Source organism: Salmo salar, chromosome 02 (genome assembly GCF_965601325.2).
Source record: "Salmo salar chromosome 02, fSalSal1, whole genome shotgun sequence".
Classification (NCBI taxonomy): domain Eukaryota; kingdom Metazoa; phylum Chordata; class Actinopteri; order Salmoniformes; family Salmonidae; genus Salmo; species Salmo salar.
In genome coordinates, this window is record NC_138292.1 from 22,675,019 (window position 1) to 22,692,500 (window position 17,482).

At 45.8% G+C, this 17,482-nt stretch overlaps 1 protein-coding gene across 4 annotated transcripts in view; it reads right to left on the reverse strand.

Moving 5' to 3' along the window:
* LOC123728291 (uncharacterized) overlaps nucleotides 1-17,482 on the reverse strand; it is a 45,908-nt gene that overhangs the window by 8,339 nt on the left and 20,087 nt on the right. Inside the window, exons 2-6 of one of the 4 annotated variants that reach the window (XM_045700281.2) lie at nucleotides 13,607-13,641; nucleotides 4,103-4,138; nucleotides 3,626-3,722; nucleotides 1,859-2,083; nucleotides 1,357-1,497 (exon numbers count right to left, since the gene is read on the reverse strand). In XM_045700281.2, the coding sequence (XP_045556237.1) occupies nucleotides 1,357-1,497; nucleotides 1,859-2,083; nucleotides 3,626-3,722; nucleotides 4,103-4,138; nucleotides 13,607-13,641 (534 nt within the window). Of the gene's footprint in view, nucleotides 1-1,356; nucleotides 1,498-1,858; nucleotides 2,084-3,616; nucleotides 3,723-4,102; nucleotides 4,139-13,606; nucleotides 13,642-17,482 lie in introns of all 4 variants that reach the window. The other 3 variants (XM_045700272.2, XM_045700296.2, XM_045700290.2) reach the window with 3 other exon arrangements.

A 17,482-nucleotide genomic window follows, 5' to 3' on the forward strand; every position in this document is an offset into this window, starting at 1 on the left:
GTCATTGCAGGCAATCTAAACGCTGTGCGTTACAGGGAAGACATCCTCCTCCCTCGTGCTGTACCCTTCCTGCATGCTCATCTTGACATGACCCTCCAGCATGATAATGCCACCAGCCATACTGCTCATTCTGTGCGTGATTTCCTGCAAGACAGGAATGTCAGTGTTCTGCCATGGCCAGCGAAGAGCCCGGATCTCAATCCCATTAAGCATGTCTGGGACGTGTTGGATCGGAGGGTGAGGGCTAGGGGCCATTCCTCATAGAAATGTCCTGGAACTTGCAGGTGCCTTGGTGGAAGAGTGGGGTAACATCTCACAGCAAGAACTGACAAATCTGGTGCAGTCCATGAGGAGGAGATGCACTGCAATACTTAATGCAGCTGGTGGCCACCCCAGATACTGACTGTTACTTTTGATTTTGACCCCCCTTTGTTCAGGGACACATTATTCCATTTCTGTTCGTCACATGTCTTTGAAACTTGTTCAGTTTATGTCTCAGTTGTTGAATCTTGCTATGTTCATACAAATATTTACACGTTGTTTGCTGAAAATAAACGCAGTTGACAGTGAGAGGACGTTTCTTTTTTTGCTGAGTTTACATGATCTGACAAAAGCGCCTCAAGGTGTGCTGAGTTGATATGGCGGTGCTAAGAGTTAGCAAGCATCATGCCGGCAACCTCACATTATATCACTTTAATGATGACTCAAAACTGTCAAAATACATCCAGAGACAGCCAAATCATGTTTAATACTAACATTCTATGGTTATTTTACTTCAGGCAATATAATTACATTAAATAACTGTCCTGAAGTTGTGATTCAGCTAATGATCATCACACAGCATCAAGGCCATTTGTTTTCTCTCAATAACAAACCACAGGGAGAAAACCACATTATAATTTCAACATGTCTCCATGTCTGAACGCCTCTTTGCATGAGTAGGAGAAATACAGGAGCACTGTAACGGACAGCACAGCGATGTGGAATAATAATGACCAAGTGGACTATTTATACAGTTGAAATCCCTGGTCTTGCATTCCCCCAGGCTGTGTTCGCGAATCTGACATTAGCACAGAGTTAACCCTGTTTGGCTGCAAATTTTAGACAAGGTTCCGCAGTGCAGGATCCTATTTAGGTCCTTAAACTATCCCTTAAACTTTGTTGCCCTAGTTGATTGGTGCTATTGTAGTTTGTTAAGCATATTTGTAGTCCCTTACATCGACTGACATGCTCGTTTAGAGGCCATATTTATAGTCCTTTACCTCAACTGACATATGGTTGTTTAGAGGTCATATTTATAGTCCCTTATCTCAGCTGATACATGCTGGTTTAGAGGCCATATTTGTAGTCCCTTACCTCGGCTGGTGATGCTCTCCTGGTTAACCTCGCTGAGGTGGGCCACACTGCCCTGGTTGGACCCTGACCTCAGGCTCTCTCCATCCATGGAGGTCCAGGCCATGAGCGTTGCCTGGGAGATGGCAAACTGCTGCAGGATACCTGGAGTGCAGAGGGTAAGCCAGGGTCATTGTAACGGCCCAGTTGGCTGCCGCCTTCCCTCAGCGCCTTAATGATTTAATATCAATGGCTATTTTAAATAAAGATTTAATATGTAGTCTATTTAATATTTATGGTTATGCTCTGCCTAGGCCAATGTTGATATATTTGGCTGGTGTTATGCCATGCCGATTAGCTGACCTATAAACAGTCAGGTTATGATGTGGGGTTCAACACCTTTTTCCCAAAGGCTTCATTTTGTGAGGGTTTCCTCTGAACACCACCCTGGTTGCATAAATCAGCATCAACCACTCCTATTGCTTCTGTCATCTCTCACAGTGACAAATTCCCCTCCCCCTCTGACCTGCGGCGAAGCGAGCCTCCTTCTCCCCGTCGCTGAGGTCGCTGTAGGCGTCGCTCTCCAACCGTCTCTCCATCTCCTGCTCTGCCGTGGACTTGCGTGGGACGGAGACGCCCCCCGGGCCCACCACAGACATGTCCCAGTTCTGCCACTCGATCATGTGTGCCATCCGGCCTTGGGCCATGGATGTAGGCTTGGTCACCTTGTCCTTCATGGAGCGATTCACACCTGGGGAGGGAGGGGGGAGAAGTGAAGAGGGATGTAGGGATTGATGCGGGTATTGGGGAGGGTTAGAAGGGTGAAAGTGGATTAAGGGAGGTTTGGAGGGATATTAAGGGGTTTAGAGAAGTGGTGAAGGTGGAGTTTGGGGGAGTTAGGAGACAGGCATCAGGTTGGAGAGAGAGGGGGAAGGAAACAGATGAGATATTATGTTATTATTCCACATTTAGGTCTGTCTGATCCTATCAGCATTTAGGTGGTGCTGATAAGGGCCTCTGGATGAGCGGTTAAATGAGCGGCTTAATGAACATGCTTTAGATTCATGGCTAAATGAATAGGGAGGAGATGCTTATAATGTAGATAAAATGACGCGTGGAACCGAGGAGGATGATGGGGCACATGGAGGAGCAAATGGATATGTCTACTCTGGGAGAGGTGCATCATGGGACAGAGGAGGTTAATTGGGGTGAGATGGCCAGAGGGGTGTGAGTAATGAGAGGTTGGCTTGTTGACATGATAGCTTTCACACCTCTGCTAAGCTGCCTGCGCTGGCTAAGCAGAAACCCCACTCCCCCTGCAGTGTCTGTTAAGACATCCTCAGCTGATGCATACAGTGCACTGCGGAAGACACTCTACTTTAGAAATCATGTTCCGCCATGACAGTCTGTATTCTGTCTGCTGGTTACATTATGGCTTTGCTCAGTAATTCATGTGTCCAAGTTAATATATGTTGAGTTAGCAGTTCACTACATTCCAATACACTTCACATTACAACTGTACAAAACTACACTGTGCAGTGCACAATGCACATTACACAGTTATACACACTGTAACACACAGACACAAACTCAGACTACACTCAGAGACAGTAGACACATTACACAGACACTAGATGTTACGCTCGTCTGAAGAACTGGACCAAGGTGCAGCGTGGTAGGCGTACATTTTCTTTTATTAACAATGACACCGGGAAAAACAACAAAATACGAAAGCGAACGTAAAGCTATATGCAGTGCAGAAAGCAACTACACACAAACAAGATCCCACAATCACAGGTGGGAAAAAGGGCTGCCTAAGTATGATCCCCAATCAGAGACAACGATAAACAGCTGCCTCTGATTGGGAACCGTACTAGGGCAACAAAGAAATTGAAACATAGATATGCCCACCCAAAGTCACACCCTGACCTAACAAAATAGAGAATTAAAAAAGGCTCTCTAAGGTCAGGGCGTGACACTAGAGCAGTTCAATGCTGCTTCTCAACCACTTAACAGACAAACAACTACACCTCCCACTCACCTCTTGTTAACTCAACAAGCCACATAACAATGTATTGTGGGTAGTGTATTTTTTTATAGGGTTGTCGTTAGGTTTAAGTGTTATTCCACCAATGACTGGGGGGGTCAGCCATTGATGAGTATTATCATTATGGAGAGAGGAAGTGAATCAGGGGAACCCACTCTGGGGCCATGTCGGCTCCAGCGCCTGTCCAGGCGGGAGCTGACATGGGGTCAGTTTACCAGTTACAGGACAGACACACACCTGACACACCTGTCAGTGAGGACTTAGCCAGAGCACCGATCCCATAGTTATTGGAGTTGTTCCTCTTCAGACGAGGCAGGATGGACGTGGTGTCTTCCATAGACAGCTAGAGGAGCGAGAGAAGAGGATGATAGAGAGATGGAGAAAGAGATGTGTGCCAGAGAAGCACACAGAGTTCAGAGGTTAGGTGAGAGGAGAATTAGGTAGATATTGGGTTAATACAGTGTCAAAAAGAAACAATGTCATAATTTGACAAAAAAATCAACATTTCCCATGGTCGTTGTTCGAACAACTTCCTGCTTGACAGTGCTGAAGTGCATTATGGGAAGTGTTGCAAGAGTTAACGATACGGTATAGAGAGAGTTAGATGGGAGGGGAAGTGAGGGGACGAAGTAGTAGGTTACCTAAAGTGAGTTAAATCAAATAAATCAAAACAAATAGATTGAGAAATAAAGGTAGATGAAGGAATGATGTCACAACACTTACATTGATTCCTTCCCATGAAAAGTCTGAACATCCATGCTGAAGGAGAGAAATAGGAGGAGAGAGGGATGGGGAAAGAAGGAGCAGGAAAGAGTAAGAGAGTAGGAACAAGAGAGAAGTAGAGAAAGACGTACACATGCATGGAAGAAATGTGAGGATACAAAGAGGAGGAGGAGAGAAGTGATAGTGACAGGGGTAGAGTAGTATAACCAACATGCAGAAATAGAAAGAAAGATAGGAGAGGGAAAGAGGGAGAAGAACGCAGAGAGACAAATAAGGGTTTTAGAGGAGAGGAGTCAAAGACCAGAAAGATAGAGTGGGAGAAGTGTCAAAGACCAGAAAGATAGAGGAGAGGAGAGACAAAGACCAGAAAGATAGAGGAGAGGAGAGACAAAGACCAGGAAGATAGAGGAGAGGAATCAAAGACCAGAAAAATAGAGAAGGAGAAGAGTCAAAGACCAGAAAAATAGAGGAGAGGAGACAAAGACCAGAAAGACAGAGGAAAAGAGTCAAAGACCAGAAAGATAGAGGAGGAGAAGAGTCAAAGACCAGAAAGATAGAGGAGAGGAGAGACAAAGACCAGATTAATAGAGGAGAGGAGTCAAAGACCAGAAAGATAGAGGAGGAGAGACAACAACCAGAAAGATAGAGGAGGAGAGACAAAGATCAGAAAGACAGAGGAGAGGAGTCAAAAACCAGAAAGATAGAGGATGAGAAGGGTCAAAGACCAGAAAGATAGAGGAGGAGAAGAGTAAAAGACCAGAAAGATAGAGGAGGAAAAGAGTCAAAGACCAGAAAGATAGAGGAGGAGAGGAATCCAAGATGGCGTAGCAGTCAGACGTCTTTGTCCTTCGTCCTGTCGTGTCCCATGTATATCAAATCAAATCAAATTTATTTATATAGCCCTTCTTACATGAGCTGATATCACAAAGTGCTGTACAGAAACCCAGCCTAAAACCCCAAACAGCAAGCAATGCAGGTGTAGAAGCACGGTGGCTAGGAAAAACTCCCTAGAAAGGCCAAAACCTAGGAAGAAACCTAGAGAGGAACCAGGCTATGAGGGGTGGCCAGTCCTCTTCTGGCTGTGCCGGGTGGAGATTATAACAGCACATGGCCTATATATATTTTGATATCTTTTTCTTCGCATATCTTTTTATATTTTTCTAACCCCTTACATCAAAATACTCTCCTGCAACCCGCCTCACCCAATGTGGTGTGGACCTGCTTTTTCTCTAAAGTATTTTTCTCTTCCTCTATTACTGAAATCTCCAACATAAGCTAGCCAGCTAAAAGTCATCAGCTAACCGTTAGCTCGGAAAGCTCTCGCCAGTTTGTACAACGCGATTCAACCAGAGCATACCGAACCTATTTTTCTCTCCATATCCCCGGATTCCTACAGCAAGCTCTGAACCTTCTCATCTTCCGACCTTCGCAGCTAACGTCCCCTGAATGCTAGCTGTCTAGAGCACAACGGACTGTTAGCTTACGAGGCCCATCGAATACATTCCGAAGCTACTAGCTAGCAGTCAGTTATCCTTTGCTAGCGGTCATCAGCTACCTTTATCCCGGACAACTCTCGCCAGTCTGTACAGCGCGACTCAAACCAGAGCTAGTCGGACTTATTCTTCTCCATATCTCCGGATTCCCACCGCAAGCTCTGAACCTTCTCACCTTCCGACCTTCGCAGCTAACGTCCCCTGAATGCTAGCTGTCTAGAGCACAACGGACTGTTAGCTTACGAGGCCCATCGAATACATTCCGAAGCTACTAGCTAGCAGGCAGCTCAGGGGCGAAAATCTGATATCAACTTTGGTAAATATGGTAAATGTATATTGAGGAACCAAAGAAATAAGGTGTTTGCCGTACTCCTAACTACCGGTACCCAAAACTACACAACTACATTTACATTTTTGTCATTTCGCAGACGCTCTTATCCAGAGCGACTTACAGTAGTGAATGCATACATTTCATACATTTCTTTTTCTGTGCTGGCCCCCCGTGGGAACCGAACCCACAACCCTGGCGTTGCAAACACCATGCTCTACCAACTGAGCTACAGGGAAGGCTAACTACTCACAACAGCAATACCATTGCCTTTAACAAATCTTAGTTCAGTCACCAGTTTAAGTTGAGAGTGGGGGTATCCATGGCATTTTCCAATTATGTTCCTATTTTACAAGTAAAAAAAATGGAGAACCTTTCATAATGTTGCCAAACAAAGACTCAACAAACTTACCTGAGACTCCCTGTCTCTGCCAGTCTGTCCCTGCATATCTGTCCCCAACTCTGCTGTCTTTGTGCCATCTGTTGCCTGCTCTGCCTAATGACATCATTGTGAAACATTTCCATTAGAATTTCATTTCTTTCTTATGAACATTTTATCAACTAGTCTTTGAGATATTAGGCTACTAGGGTTCTTACTTTGCGTTTTGGTGTACTGAAAAATACTCTGATGTCCGTCTTTTATTTTTCTGCCATTTTTCTACCTGGCTGGCTGGCTACACACACACACAGTGTGTAGGTTATTTACAGTAGGAGATGGGCTTCTATCATCTTATCTTTTATCATTCTATTTGGGCTTCGATCTAAAAGGTAGCTAGCAAATGTGAAACGGATTAAAATGACAAGAGTTGACAGCTGTATGAGTTCACCATTTACACAACATATGCTGCAACCTTTTGTAATTTATTAGTTTGTTTCATATTGGCTGGCTTCCAACAATAGCTGAATTTGCAAAGCTAGCGAGCACCAATTCAGTTTCAGTGGTGTTTGCTATAATCTTTGCTACCCGGGTTAAATAAAATAAATAAATAAAAGTTCCCTTGCGACAATTTAGCTTTTGCAACGAGACCATTAAATATATTTAAGACAATGGTAGAAGAGAGTGTAGTTCTGTTCAGTTTGGACTTCAGTTTATCGCTAACCTTATCACAGGGACTTTGAAGCACTAACTTACATCATCTGCATGCTGATCTCGGAATAAATTGACGATAGCAAAGATTCCATCTTTGACGAGGCCACATAAATGGAATAGGTACTAGCTTGCTTAATAGTTAATATTTGCGCGCTAGCTCTGCATATTCAGCTAGTGTGTGTGCGCGATTGACTGTATTAACCTCACGTCAGTTACGTTCAGACAGTGCCTTTCAGACAGTGGCTACGACCCCTCTGTTACCTTGCCAGTGGATCAAACCATTGTGAGGAAAAGGGTGGGGGGGGGTCGCAATCTTTTGAAACTTAAAAACGCGCTATTAAGTGTCTATAATCAGCACAATTGCTTTCATTGCGTATTATTAATGTTATTTAAATTACATAGTTATGTTTCAGTGATATATTGGGGGGGACAAATCATATTTTTCCCAGGATGGTGGGGTCGTGTCCCCCCCGTCCCCCCCGCGATTTCCGCCCCTGAGGCAGCTATCCTTTGCTAGCGGTCATCAGCTACCTTCATCTCGGACAACTCTTGCCAGTCTGTACAGCGAGACTCAAACCAGAGCTAGTCGGACTTATTCTTCTCCATATCTCAGGATTCATACTGCAAGCTCTGAACATATTTTTAAATGTTTTATTATATTTCCACCTAGAATTATAGCAGCTAACGTCCCCTGAAAGCACAGCCGCTAATCCGCGGCCTGCTAGCTATCTAAAGCACATTAGACTGCTGGCTTAAGAGGCCCTTCGGACATATTTCTTTGGCCACTATACATATTTTGCCAATTGGCCTGGTTTACCACATGGAGCCCTGCTGATCCGTCCGCTGATGTAACTGCATGAGGAGGCCACAACAGACTTTCCTCCATTGCGTCGCCCCTCTAAGGCCTTTCTGTTAGCCTGCTAGCCCGCCGCTAGCTGCCTGAAGCCACGCACTGGACTCTTATGATCACCCGGCTACTCATGCCTCTCCCTAACGTCACCATGCCTTGTCCATTGCTGTTTTGGTTTGTAACTATTGTTTTATTTCACTGTAGAGCCTCTAGCACTGCTCAAAACGCCTCGGCTAACAATTTAGTTCCACCTCCCACACACGCAGTGACAGCACCTGGTTTAAATGCTATTTCTAGAGACAATATCTCTTTCATTATCACTATATGCACAGGTTTACCCCCACTGTATTCACATCCTACTATACCTTTGTCTGTACATTATGCCTTGGATATATTCTACCGTGCCCAGAAATCTGCTCCTTTTACTCTCTGTTCTGAACGTGCTAGACGTCCAGTTCTGTTAGACTTTAGCCGTACCCTTATCCTACTCCTCCTCTGTTCCTCTGGTGATGTAGAGGTTAATCCAGGCTCTGCAGTGTCTATCTCCACTCCCATCCCCCAGGCTCTCTCATTTGTTGACTTCTACAACCGCAAAAGCCTTGGTTTCATGCATGTTAACATTAGAAGCCTCCTCCCTAAGTTTGTTTTATTCACTGCCCTAGCACTCTTCACCAATCCAGATGTCCTAGCCGTGTCTGAATCCTGGTTTAGGAAGACCACCAAAAACCTTGAAATTTCCATCCCTAACTATAACATTTTCTGACAAGATAGAACTGCCAAAGGGGTCGGTGTTGCAATCTACTGCAAAGATAACCTGCAGAGTTCTGTCTTACTATCCAGGTCTGTACCCAAACAATTCGAGCTCCTACTTCTAAAAATGAACCTTTCCAGAAACAAGTCTCTCACCGTTGCCGCTTGCTATACACCACCCTCTGCCCCCACCTGTGCCCTCGACACCATATGTGATTTGATTGCCCCCCATCTATCTTCTGAGCTCGTGCTGCTAGGTGACCTAAACTGGGACATGCTTAACACCCCGGCCATCCTATAATCTAAGCTTGATGCCCTCAACTTCTCACAACTTATCAATGAACCTACCACATATAACCCCAAATCCGTAAACATGGGCACCCTCATAGATATCATCCTAACTAACTCGCCCTCCAAATACACCTCTGCTGTTTTCAACCAAGATCTCAGCGATCACTGCCTCATTGCCTGCATCTGTAATGGGTCTGCGATCAAACGACCACCCCTCATCACTGTCAAACGCTCCCTAAAACACTTCTGCGAGCAGGCCTTTCTAATCGACCTGGCCCGGGTATCCTGGAATGACATCGACCTCATCCCGACAGTAGAGGATGCCTGGTCGTTCTTTAAAAGTGCCTTCCTCACCATCTTAAATAAGCATGCCCCATTCAAAAAATGTAGAACCAGGAATAGATATAGCCCTTGGTTCACTCCAGACCTGTCTGCCCTTGACCAGCACAAAAACATCCTGTGGCGTTCTGCATTAGCATCAAATAGCCCCCGTGATATGCAACTTTTCAGGGAAGTTAGGAACCAATATACACAGGCAGTTAGGAAAGGTAAGGCTAGCTTTTTTAAACAGAAATTTGCAGTACAAACTCAAAAAAGTTCTGGGACACTGTAAAGTCCATGGAGAATAAGAGCACCTCCTCCCAGCTACCCACTGCTCTGAGGCTAGGAAACACTGTTACAACCGATAAATCCACTATAATTGAGAATTTCAATAAGCATTTCTCTACGGCTGGCCATGCTTTCCACCTGGCTACCCCTACCCCGGTCAACTGCCCGGCACGCTCCACAGCAACCCGCCCAAGCCCCCACCGTTTCTCCTTCACCCATATCCAGATAGCAGATGTTCTGAAAGAGCTGCAAAATCTGGACCCCTACAAATCAGCCAGGCTAGACAATCTGGACCCTCTCTTTCTAAAATTATCTGCCGAAATTGTTGCAACCCCTATTACTAGCCTGTTCAACCTCTCTTTCGGAACGTCTGAGATTCCCAAAGATTGGAAAGCTGCCGCGGTCATCCCCCTCTTCAAAGGGGGAGACACTCTAGACCCAAACTGCTACAGACCTATATCTATCCTACCCTGCATCTCTAAGGTCTTCGAAAGCCAAGTTAACCAACAGATTACCGACCATTTTCAATCACACCGTACCTTCTCCGCTATGCAATCTGGTTTCAGAGCCGGTCATGGGTGCACCTCAGCCACGCTCAAGGTCCTTAACGATATCATAACCGCCATCGATAAGAGACATTACTGTGCAGCTGTATTCATCGACCTGGCCAAGACTTTCAACTTTCAACTCAATCACCACATTCTTACTGGCAGACTCAACAGCCTTGGTTTCTCAAATGATTGCCTCGCCTGGTTCACCAACTACTTCTCTGATAGAGTTCAGTGTGTCAAATCGGAGGGCCTGTTGTCCAGACCTCTGGCAGTCTCTATGGGGGTGCCACAGGGTTCAATTATTGGGCCGACTCTCTTCTCTGTATACATCAATGATGTCGCTCTTGCTGCTGGTGATTCTCTGATCCACCTCTACGCAGACAACACCATTCTGTATACTTCTGGCCCTTCTTTGGACACTGTGTTAACTAACCTCCAGACGAGCTTCAATGCCATACAACTCTCCTTCTGTGGCCTCCAACTGCTCTTAAACGCAAATACAACTAAATGCATGCTATTCAACCGATCATTGCCCGCACCTGCCCGCCCATCCAGCATCACTACTCTGGACGGCTCTGACTTAGAATACGTGGATAACTACAAATACCTGGGTGTCTGGCTAGACTGTAAACTCTCCTTCCAGACTCATATTAAGCATCTCCAATCCAAAATTAAATCTAGAATCGGCTTCCTAATTCGCAACAAAGCATCCTTCACTCATGCTGCCAAACATACCCTCGTAAAACTGACCATCCTACCGATCCTCGACTTCGGCGATGTCATCTATAAAATAGCCTCTAACACGCTACTCAACAAACTGGATGCAGTCTATCACAGTGCCATCCGTTTTGTCACCAAAGCCCCATACACTACCCACCATTGCGACCTATACGCTCTCATTGGCTGGCCCTCACTTCATACTCGTCACCAAACCCACTGGCTACAGGTTATCTACAAGTCTCTGGGTAAAGCCCCGCCTTATCTCAGCTCGCTGGTCACCATATCAGCACCCACTCGTAGCATGCGCTCCAGCAGGTATATCTCACTGGTCACCCCCAAAGCCAATTCCTCCTTTGGTCGCCTTTCCTTCCAGTTCTCTGCTGCCAATGACTGGAACGAACTGCACAAATCTCTGAAGCTGGAGATTCCCATCTCCCTCACTAGCTTTAAGCACCAGCTATCTGAGCAGCTCACAGATCACTGCACCTGTTCATAGCCCATCTGTATACAGCCCATCTATCTACCTCATCCCCATATTGTATTTATTTATTTATTTATTCTGCTCCTTTTGCACCCCAGTATCTCTACTTGCACATCCATCTTTTGCACATCTACCATTCCAGTGTTTAATTGCCATATTGTAATTACTTTGCCACCATGGCCTATTTATTGCCTTAATTCCCTTATTTTACCTAATTTGCACTCACTGTATATAGACTTTTTGTTTTCTTTTTTTCTACTGTATTATTGACTGTATGTATTGTTCATTCCATGTGTAACTCTGTGTTGTATGTGTCTAACTGCTATGCGTTTATCTTGGTCAGGTCGCAGTTGCAAATGAGAACTTGTTCTCAACTAGCCTACCTGGTTAAATAAAGGTAAAATATATATATTTTTTTTTAAATGACCAGAAAGATAGAGGAGAAGAAACAAAGACCAGAAAGATAGAGGAGAAGAGTCAAAGACCAGGAAGAGAGAGGAGGAGAGGAAAGACAAAGACCAGAAAGACAGAGGAGGAGAGGAGTCAAAGACCAGAAAGACAGAGGAGGAGAGGAGTCAAAGACCAGAAAGACAGAGGAGGAGAGGAGTCAAAGACCAGAAAGAGAGAGGAGGAGAGGAAAGACAAAGACCAGAAAGACAGAGGAGGAGAGGAGTCAAAGACCAGAAAGAGAGAGGAGGAGAGGAAAGACAAAGACCAGAAAGACAGAGGAGGAGAGGAGTCAAAGACCAGAAAGATAGAGGAGGAGAGGAGTCAAAGACCAGAAAGACAGAGGAGGAGAGGAAAGACAAAGACCAGAAAGACAGAGGAGGAGAGGAGTCAAAGACCAGAAAGACAGAGGAGGAGAAGATTCAAGGACCAGAGCGACAGAGAGAAGGGAGGGGTTGAAAGGCTGATCAGTTCCATAGTACAGCAGAGTGATTATGTTATGACTGAATGATTCTCTCTCTCCTCTCATTTCCTTTTCTGGTTACGTCTGCCACACCAAACACTGAGCCAAACACACATCCAAGCCAGTGGGGGGGCTGATACTGAAGTGTCTGCGTGCAAGCGTGTAGGCGTGTGTGTGTGTATGTGTGTGTGTGAATGCGTGCGCATGTGTTTATGTGTGCGCGTGTGTGCAATCCATCTGTGTGTGGGTGCGTGTGTGTGCGTGTGTTATAACTGATGTAAGCTGGCTGATGGTAGCGGTGTCAGTGTCCTCTCTGGTGAGATCTGTGTCTGCAGACAGACAGACAGACAGACAGACAGACAGACAGACAGACAGACAGACAGACAGACAGACAGACAGACAGACAGACAGACAGACAGACAGACAGACAGACAGACAGACAGACAGACAGACAGACAGACAGACAGTACCAATACCAGAGCCGGGGCCTTAGAACCAGCAGGACGCTATGAGTGTCATGTCCCCTTACAGATGTGTTCAGTCTCCAGAGAACCTAGCTCTCATGTTCTCTCTCTTGTTGTTACACTGTCTCTGTCTCTGTCTCTTTGTCTGTCTGTCTGTCTGTCTGTCTGTCTGTCTGTCTGTCTGTCTGTCTGTCTGTCTGTCTGTCTGTCTGTCTGTCTGTCTGTCTGTCTGTCTGTCTGTCTGTCTGTCTGTCTGTCTGTCTGTCTGTCTGTCTGTCTGTCTGTCTGTCTGTCTGTCTGTCTGTCTGTCTGTCTGTCTGTCTGTCTGTTTCTCTCCTCTCTCTCACTCTTTTTTTATTACATTTTTGAAGGGCAAGTTTGTCAAGAGAAACACATCATCGATCCACAGTACAGTACATTCGGTTTCAAGTTAAATGGTCCTCTTTCTCCTGCCACAAAATCATCCAAGAAGTGCTGAAGATCATTTTAGTAACAGTACCTCAAAAGGAAGGATTGGAGAGAGGACTTGAAAGGAGAAGTGGAGTGGAAAGGATCTGAGAGGAGAGGAGTGAGGGATGGAGTGAGAGGAGGAGAGGTCGGTGATGCTCCTACTGTTCTACAGTGAGCCAGCACTGAGGCGTGATAGAGAAGCAGCAGACGTCGTAGCAACAGCAACGAGCCAACCACAGAGGTTGGTCCTCCTTCCAGCTACAGCCGCCATTTTGAGTGTAGAGGAAGATAGCAAACCAACAGCAACATGTGCGCTAGCTAGCTACTCTACAAGCAGATGCAGGAGCACCCATGGCTTCAGTAGTAGAGAGCTAAAGTTGATGTTGGTCACCATCTTGGATCAAGATCCCCATTCGTGGAATAGTGAGCGACCCACTGCTGGAGCCATTGGGTGGAACAGGGTGGCTGAGCTGTGTGAATTAAGAGTGATAGTTAAAGTCCTGAATGTCAGGCTTACCTGTTCCCCATCCTTTACTGGCACTCCATCTGCCGCTAAAACAGAGAAAAAAGGTAAGAGAAAGAGAGAGAAAGAAGAAAAAACGAGGAGAGAGAGAGAAGAAGAACAAGAACAAGAAGAACAAGAAGAAGAAGAGAAGAGAGATAAATCGTTAGAATATGTTTTGGCAATGTAAATACATGCAAGTTCCTTCACACTGCCAATAGAGAGAGAGGGAGAAGCATGGTCAGGGGGATAAGGTGGGACTTTGGCTGTAACACTAAACAGTCATAAAACAGTAGGCTAATCATTACTGTATAACTGTGTTAGAGAGAAGAGCATCACTTCACTGACTGACCACAGGACAGTGCTACTCAACATGCACCCGCAAATAGAATCACACTTACAGTTGAAGTCAGAAGTTTACATACACTTAGGTTGGAGTCATTAAAACTAGTTTTTCAACCACTCCACAAATGTCTTGTTAACAAACTATAGTTTTGGCAAGTCGGTTAGGAGATCTACTTTGTGCATGACACAAGCAATTTTTCCAACAATTGTTTACAGACAGATTATTTCACTTATAATTCACTGTATCATTCCAGTGGGTCAGAAGGTTACAAACACTAAGTTGACTGTGCCTTTAAACAGCTTGAAAAATTCCAGAAAATGATTTCATGGCTTTAGAAGCTTCTGATAGGCTAATTGACATAATTTGAGTCAATTGGATGTGTACCTGTGGATGTATTTCAAGGCCTACCTTCAAAATCAGTGCCTCTTTGCTTGACATCATGGGAAAATCAAAAGAAATCAGCCAAGACCTCAGAAAAAATTGTAGACCTTCTCAAGTCTGGTTCATCCTTGGGAGCAATTTCCAAACGCCTGAAGGTACCACGTTCATCTGTACAAACAATAGTACGCAAGTATAAACACCATGGGACCGCGCAGCCGTCATACCGCTCAGGAAGGAGACAAGTTCTGTCTCCTAGAGATGAACGTACTTTGGTGCAAAAAGCGCAAATCAATCCCAGAACAACAGCAAAGGACCTTGTGAAGATGCTGGAGGAAACAGGTACAAAAGTATCTATATCCACAGTAAAACGAGTCCTATATCGACATAACCTGAAAGGTTGCTCAGCAAGGAAGAAGCCACTGCTCCAAAACCGCCATAAAAAAGCCAGACTACGGTTTGCAACTGCACATGTGGACAAAGATTGTACTTTTTGGAGAAATGTCCTCTGGTCTGATGAAACAAAAATAGAACTGTTTGGCCATAATGACCATCGTTATGTTTGGAGGAAAAAGGGGGAGGCTTGCAAGCCGAAGAACACCATCCCAACCGTGAAGCACGGGGGTGGCAGCAGCATGTTGTGGAAGTGCTTTTCTGCAGAGGGGACTGGTGCACTTCACAAACTAGATGGCATCATGAGGCAGGGAAATTATGTGGATATATTGAAGCAACATCTCAAGACATCAGTCAGGAAGTTAAAGCTTGGTCGCAAATGGGTCTTCCAAATGGACAATGACCCCAAGCATACTTCCAAAGTTGTGGCAAAATGGCTTAAGGACAACCAAGTCAAGGTATTGGAGTGGCCATCACAAAGCCCTGACCTCAATTCTACAGAAGATTTGTGGGCAAAACTGAAAAAGTGTGTGCGAGCAAGGAGGCTTAAAAACCTGACTCAGTTACACCAACTCTGTTAGGAGGAATGGGCTAAATTTCACCCAACTTATTGTGGGAAGCTTGTGGAAGGCTACTCAATACGTTTGACCCAAGTTAAACAATTTAAAGGCAATGCTACCAAACACTAATTGAGTGTATGTAAACTTCGGACCCACTGGGAATGTAATGAAATAAATAAAAGCTGAAATAAATCTCTATACTATTATTCTGACATTTCACATTCTTAAAATAAAGTGGTGATCCTAACTGACCTAGGACAGGGAATATTTACTAGTATTAAATGTCAGGAATAGTGAAAAACTGAGTTTAAATGTATTTGGTTAAGGTGTATGTAAACTTCCGACTTCAACTGTACATACACACACACACACACACACACACACACACTGTGAATCCTTCCTGGGGGTGACAAAGGGACAGAAGGAACCTGAAGTACATTCCCAACATTCTGTTGGATTAATGCATTGTATTATCCCTCCTCTTTTCCTGGCTGTCCAAATCCTAATTAAAACACAGGTTTAATTAGTGAGACATTGGTGGTAATGGAGTTTAAATACAGCAGCAGTCTCTGGGCGCTCGCTCTCTTTATCAGAGTCTGTGGCCTTGTCTCCCCCCTTTTCTCTCTCTCTGGGGGGTTTGCTTCTCTGTGTGTGTACACTGAGTGTGTGTGTACAGTGTGTACAGTGTGTGTAGTGCTGTATCTGTAGACTGTAGGAGTATTGAATCAAACCAGTCAGTTATCTGTCTCACTGAGGAATTAATACCCAGAGCTCCTCGATGTCCAGTGACCCACCGGTAGAGTAGTGTTAGCTTTACAGAGACATTCCAACACGCTGCCTCCTCCTGTCTGTCTGCCTGCCCTGCCTGACTCCTCTGCAGGGCTCTCAGCTGACTGAGTAGCTGTTAGCACCTACTTCCACCTGATTGCCGCCACACCATTTACACCTATTCCATCTGGATAAATAACGAGTTTCAGAGATTAAAACTGACCGATGTAGTCAGGGCTGTCTGACCCCATAATGACCCTGTTAGTGTTTCCTGTAGTGTGAACTTTGACCCCCTGGACTCCAGCCAGTCTGAGTGTCTTCCAGGCTGACCTTGTGGGGCTGACACAGGTGATGTGAGACACACAGTTAGTCAGCCATCCAGACTGGATCTCTCCGTCTCTTTCTCTCTAGGGGGCACAGAGTGTGTCCCAGGTTTCCTCTGTGTGGCTAAAAGACACAAACACACATAGACATGCCCACATAAACATGCACTAATACACGCACACATAAACACACACCTCATATGAATACGGCATCACACATACACACACAAACATCAGATCAGCTAAGTGTCTTATTCTGAGGTCATATATTTCAAATCAGCGCAATATTCCTTGAACAACTGGATTTGAAAGCTATTTTTAGTCAGCTGCAAGATGCAAGGAAAGCAGACCAACACAACAGCTACTCGACATACATAATCTTTTCTGATGAAGAGTAACTGCTGCAGCTATAGGAGCCTCAACAGCAATAACAAGGGAGCACATGACCAGAGCAGAGCAATGAGCCAGCTCTCTCCCCCATCCCCAGCCCAGCTCTCTCCCCCATCCCCAGCCCAGCTCTCTCCCCCATCCCCAGCCCAGCTCTCTCCCCTATACCCAGTCCAGCTCTCTCCCCCCATCCCCAGCCCAGCTCTCTCCCCTATACCCAGTCCAGCTCTCTCCCCCCATCCCCAGCCCAGCTATCTCCCCCATCCCCAGCCCAGCTATCTCCCCCATCCCCAGCCCAGCTCTCTCCCCCATCCCCAGCCCAGCTCTCTCCCTCATCCCCAGCCCAGCTCTCTCCCCCATCCCCAGCCCAGCTCTCTCCCCCATCCCCAGCCCAGCTCTCTCCCCTATACCCAGTCCAGCTCTCTCCCCCTATACCCAGCCCAGCTCTCTTCCTCATCCCCAGCCCAGCTCTCTCCCCCATCCCCAGCCCAGCTCTCTCCCCCATCCCCAGCCCAGCTCTCTCCCTCATCCCCAGCCCAGCTCTCTCCCCTATACCCAGCCCAGCTCTCTCCCCCATCCCCAGCCCAGGTCTCTCCCTCATCCCCAGATATCCCCCTGCGGCATTGGAGGAGACGGGTCCAGTCGAGACCCAGCCAATCTGGAGAGAGAGAGGGAGAGGCAGTGAAGGGGATTAGGAAGAGAGGAGGAAGAGATGAGGAAGAGATGAGGAGGAAGA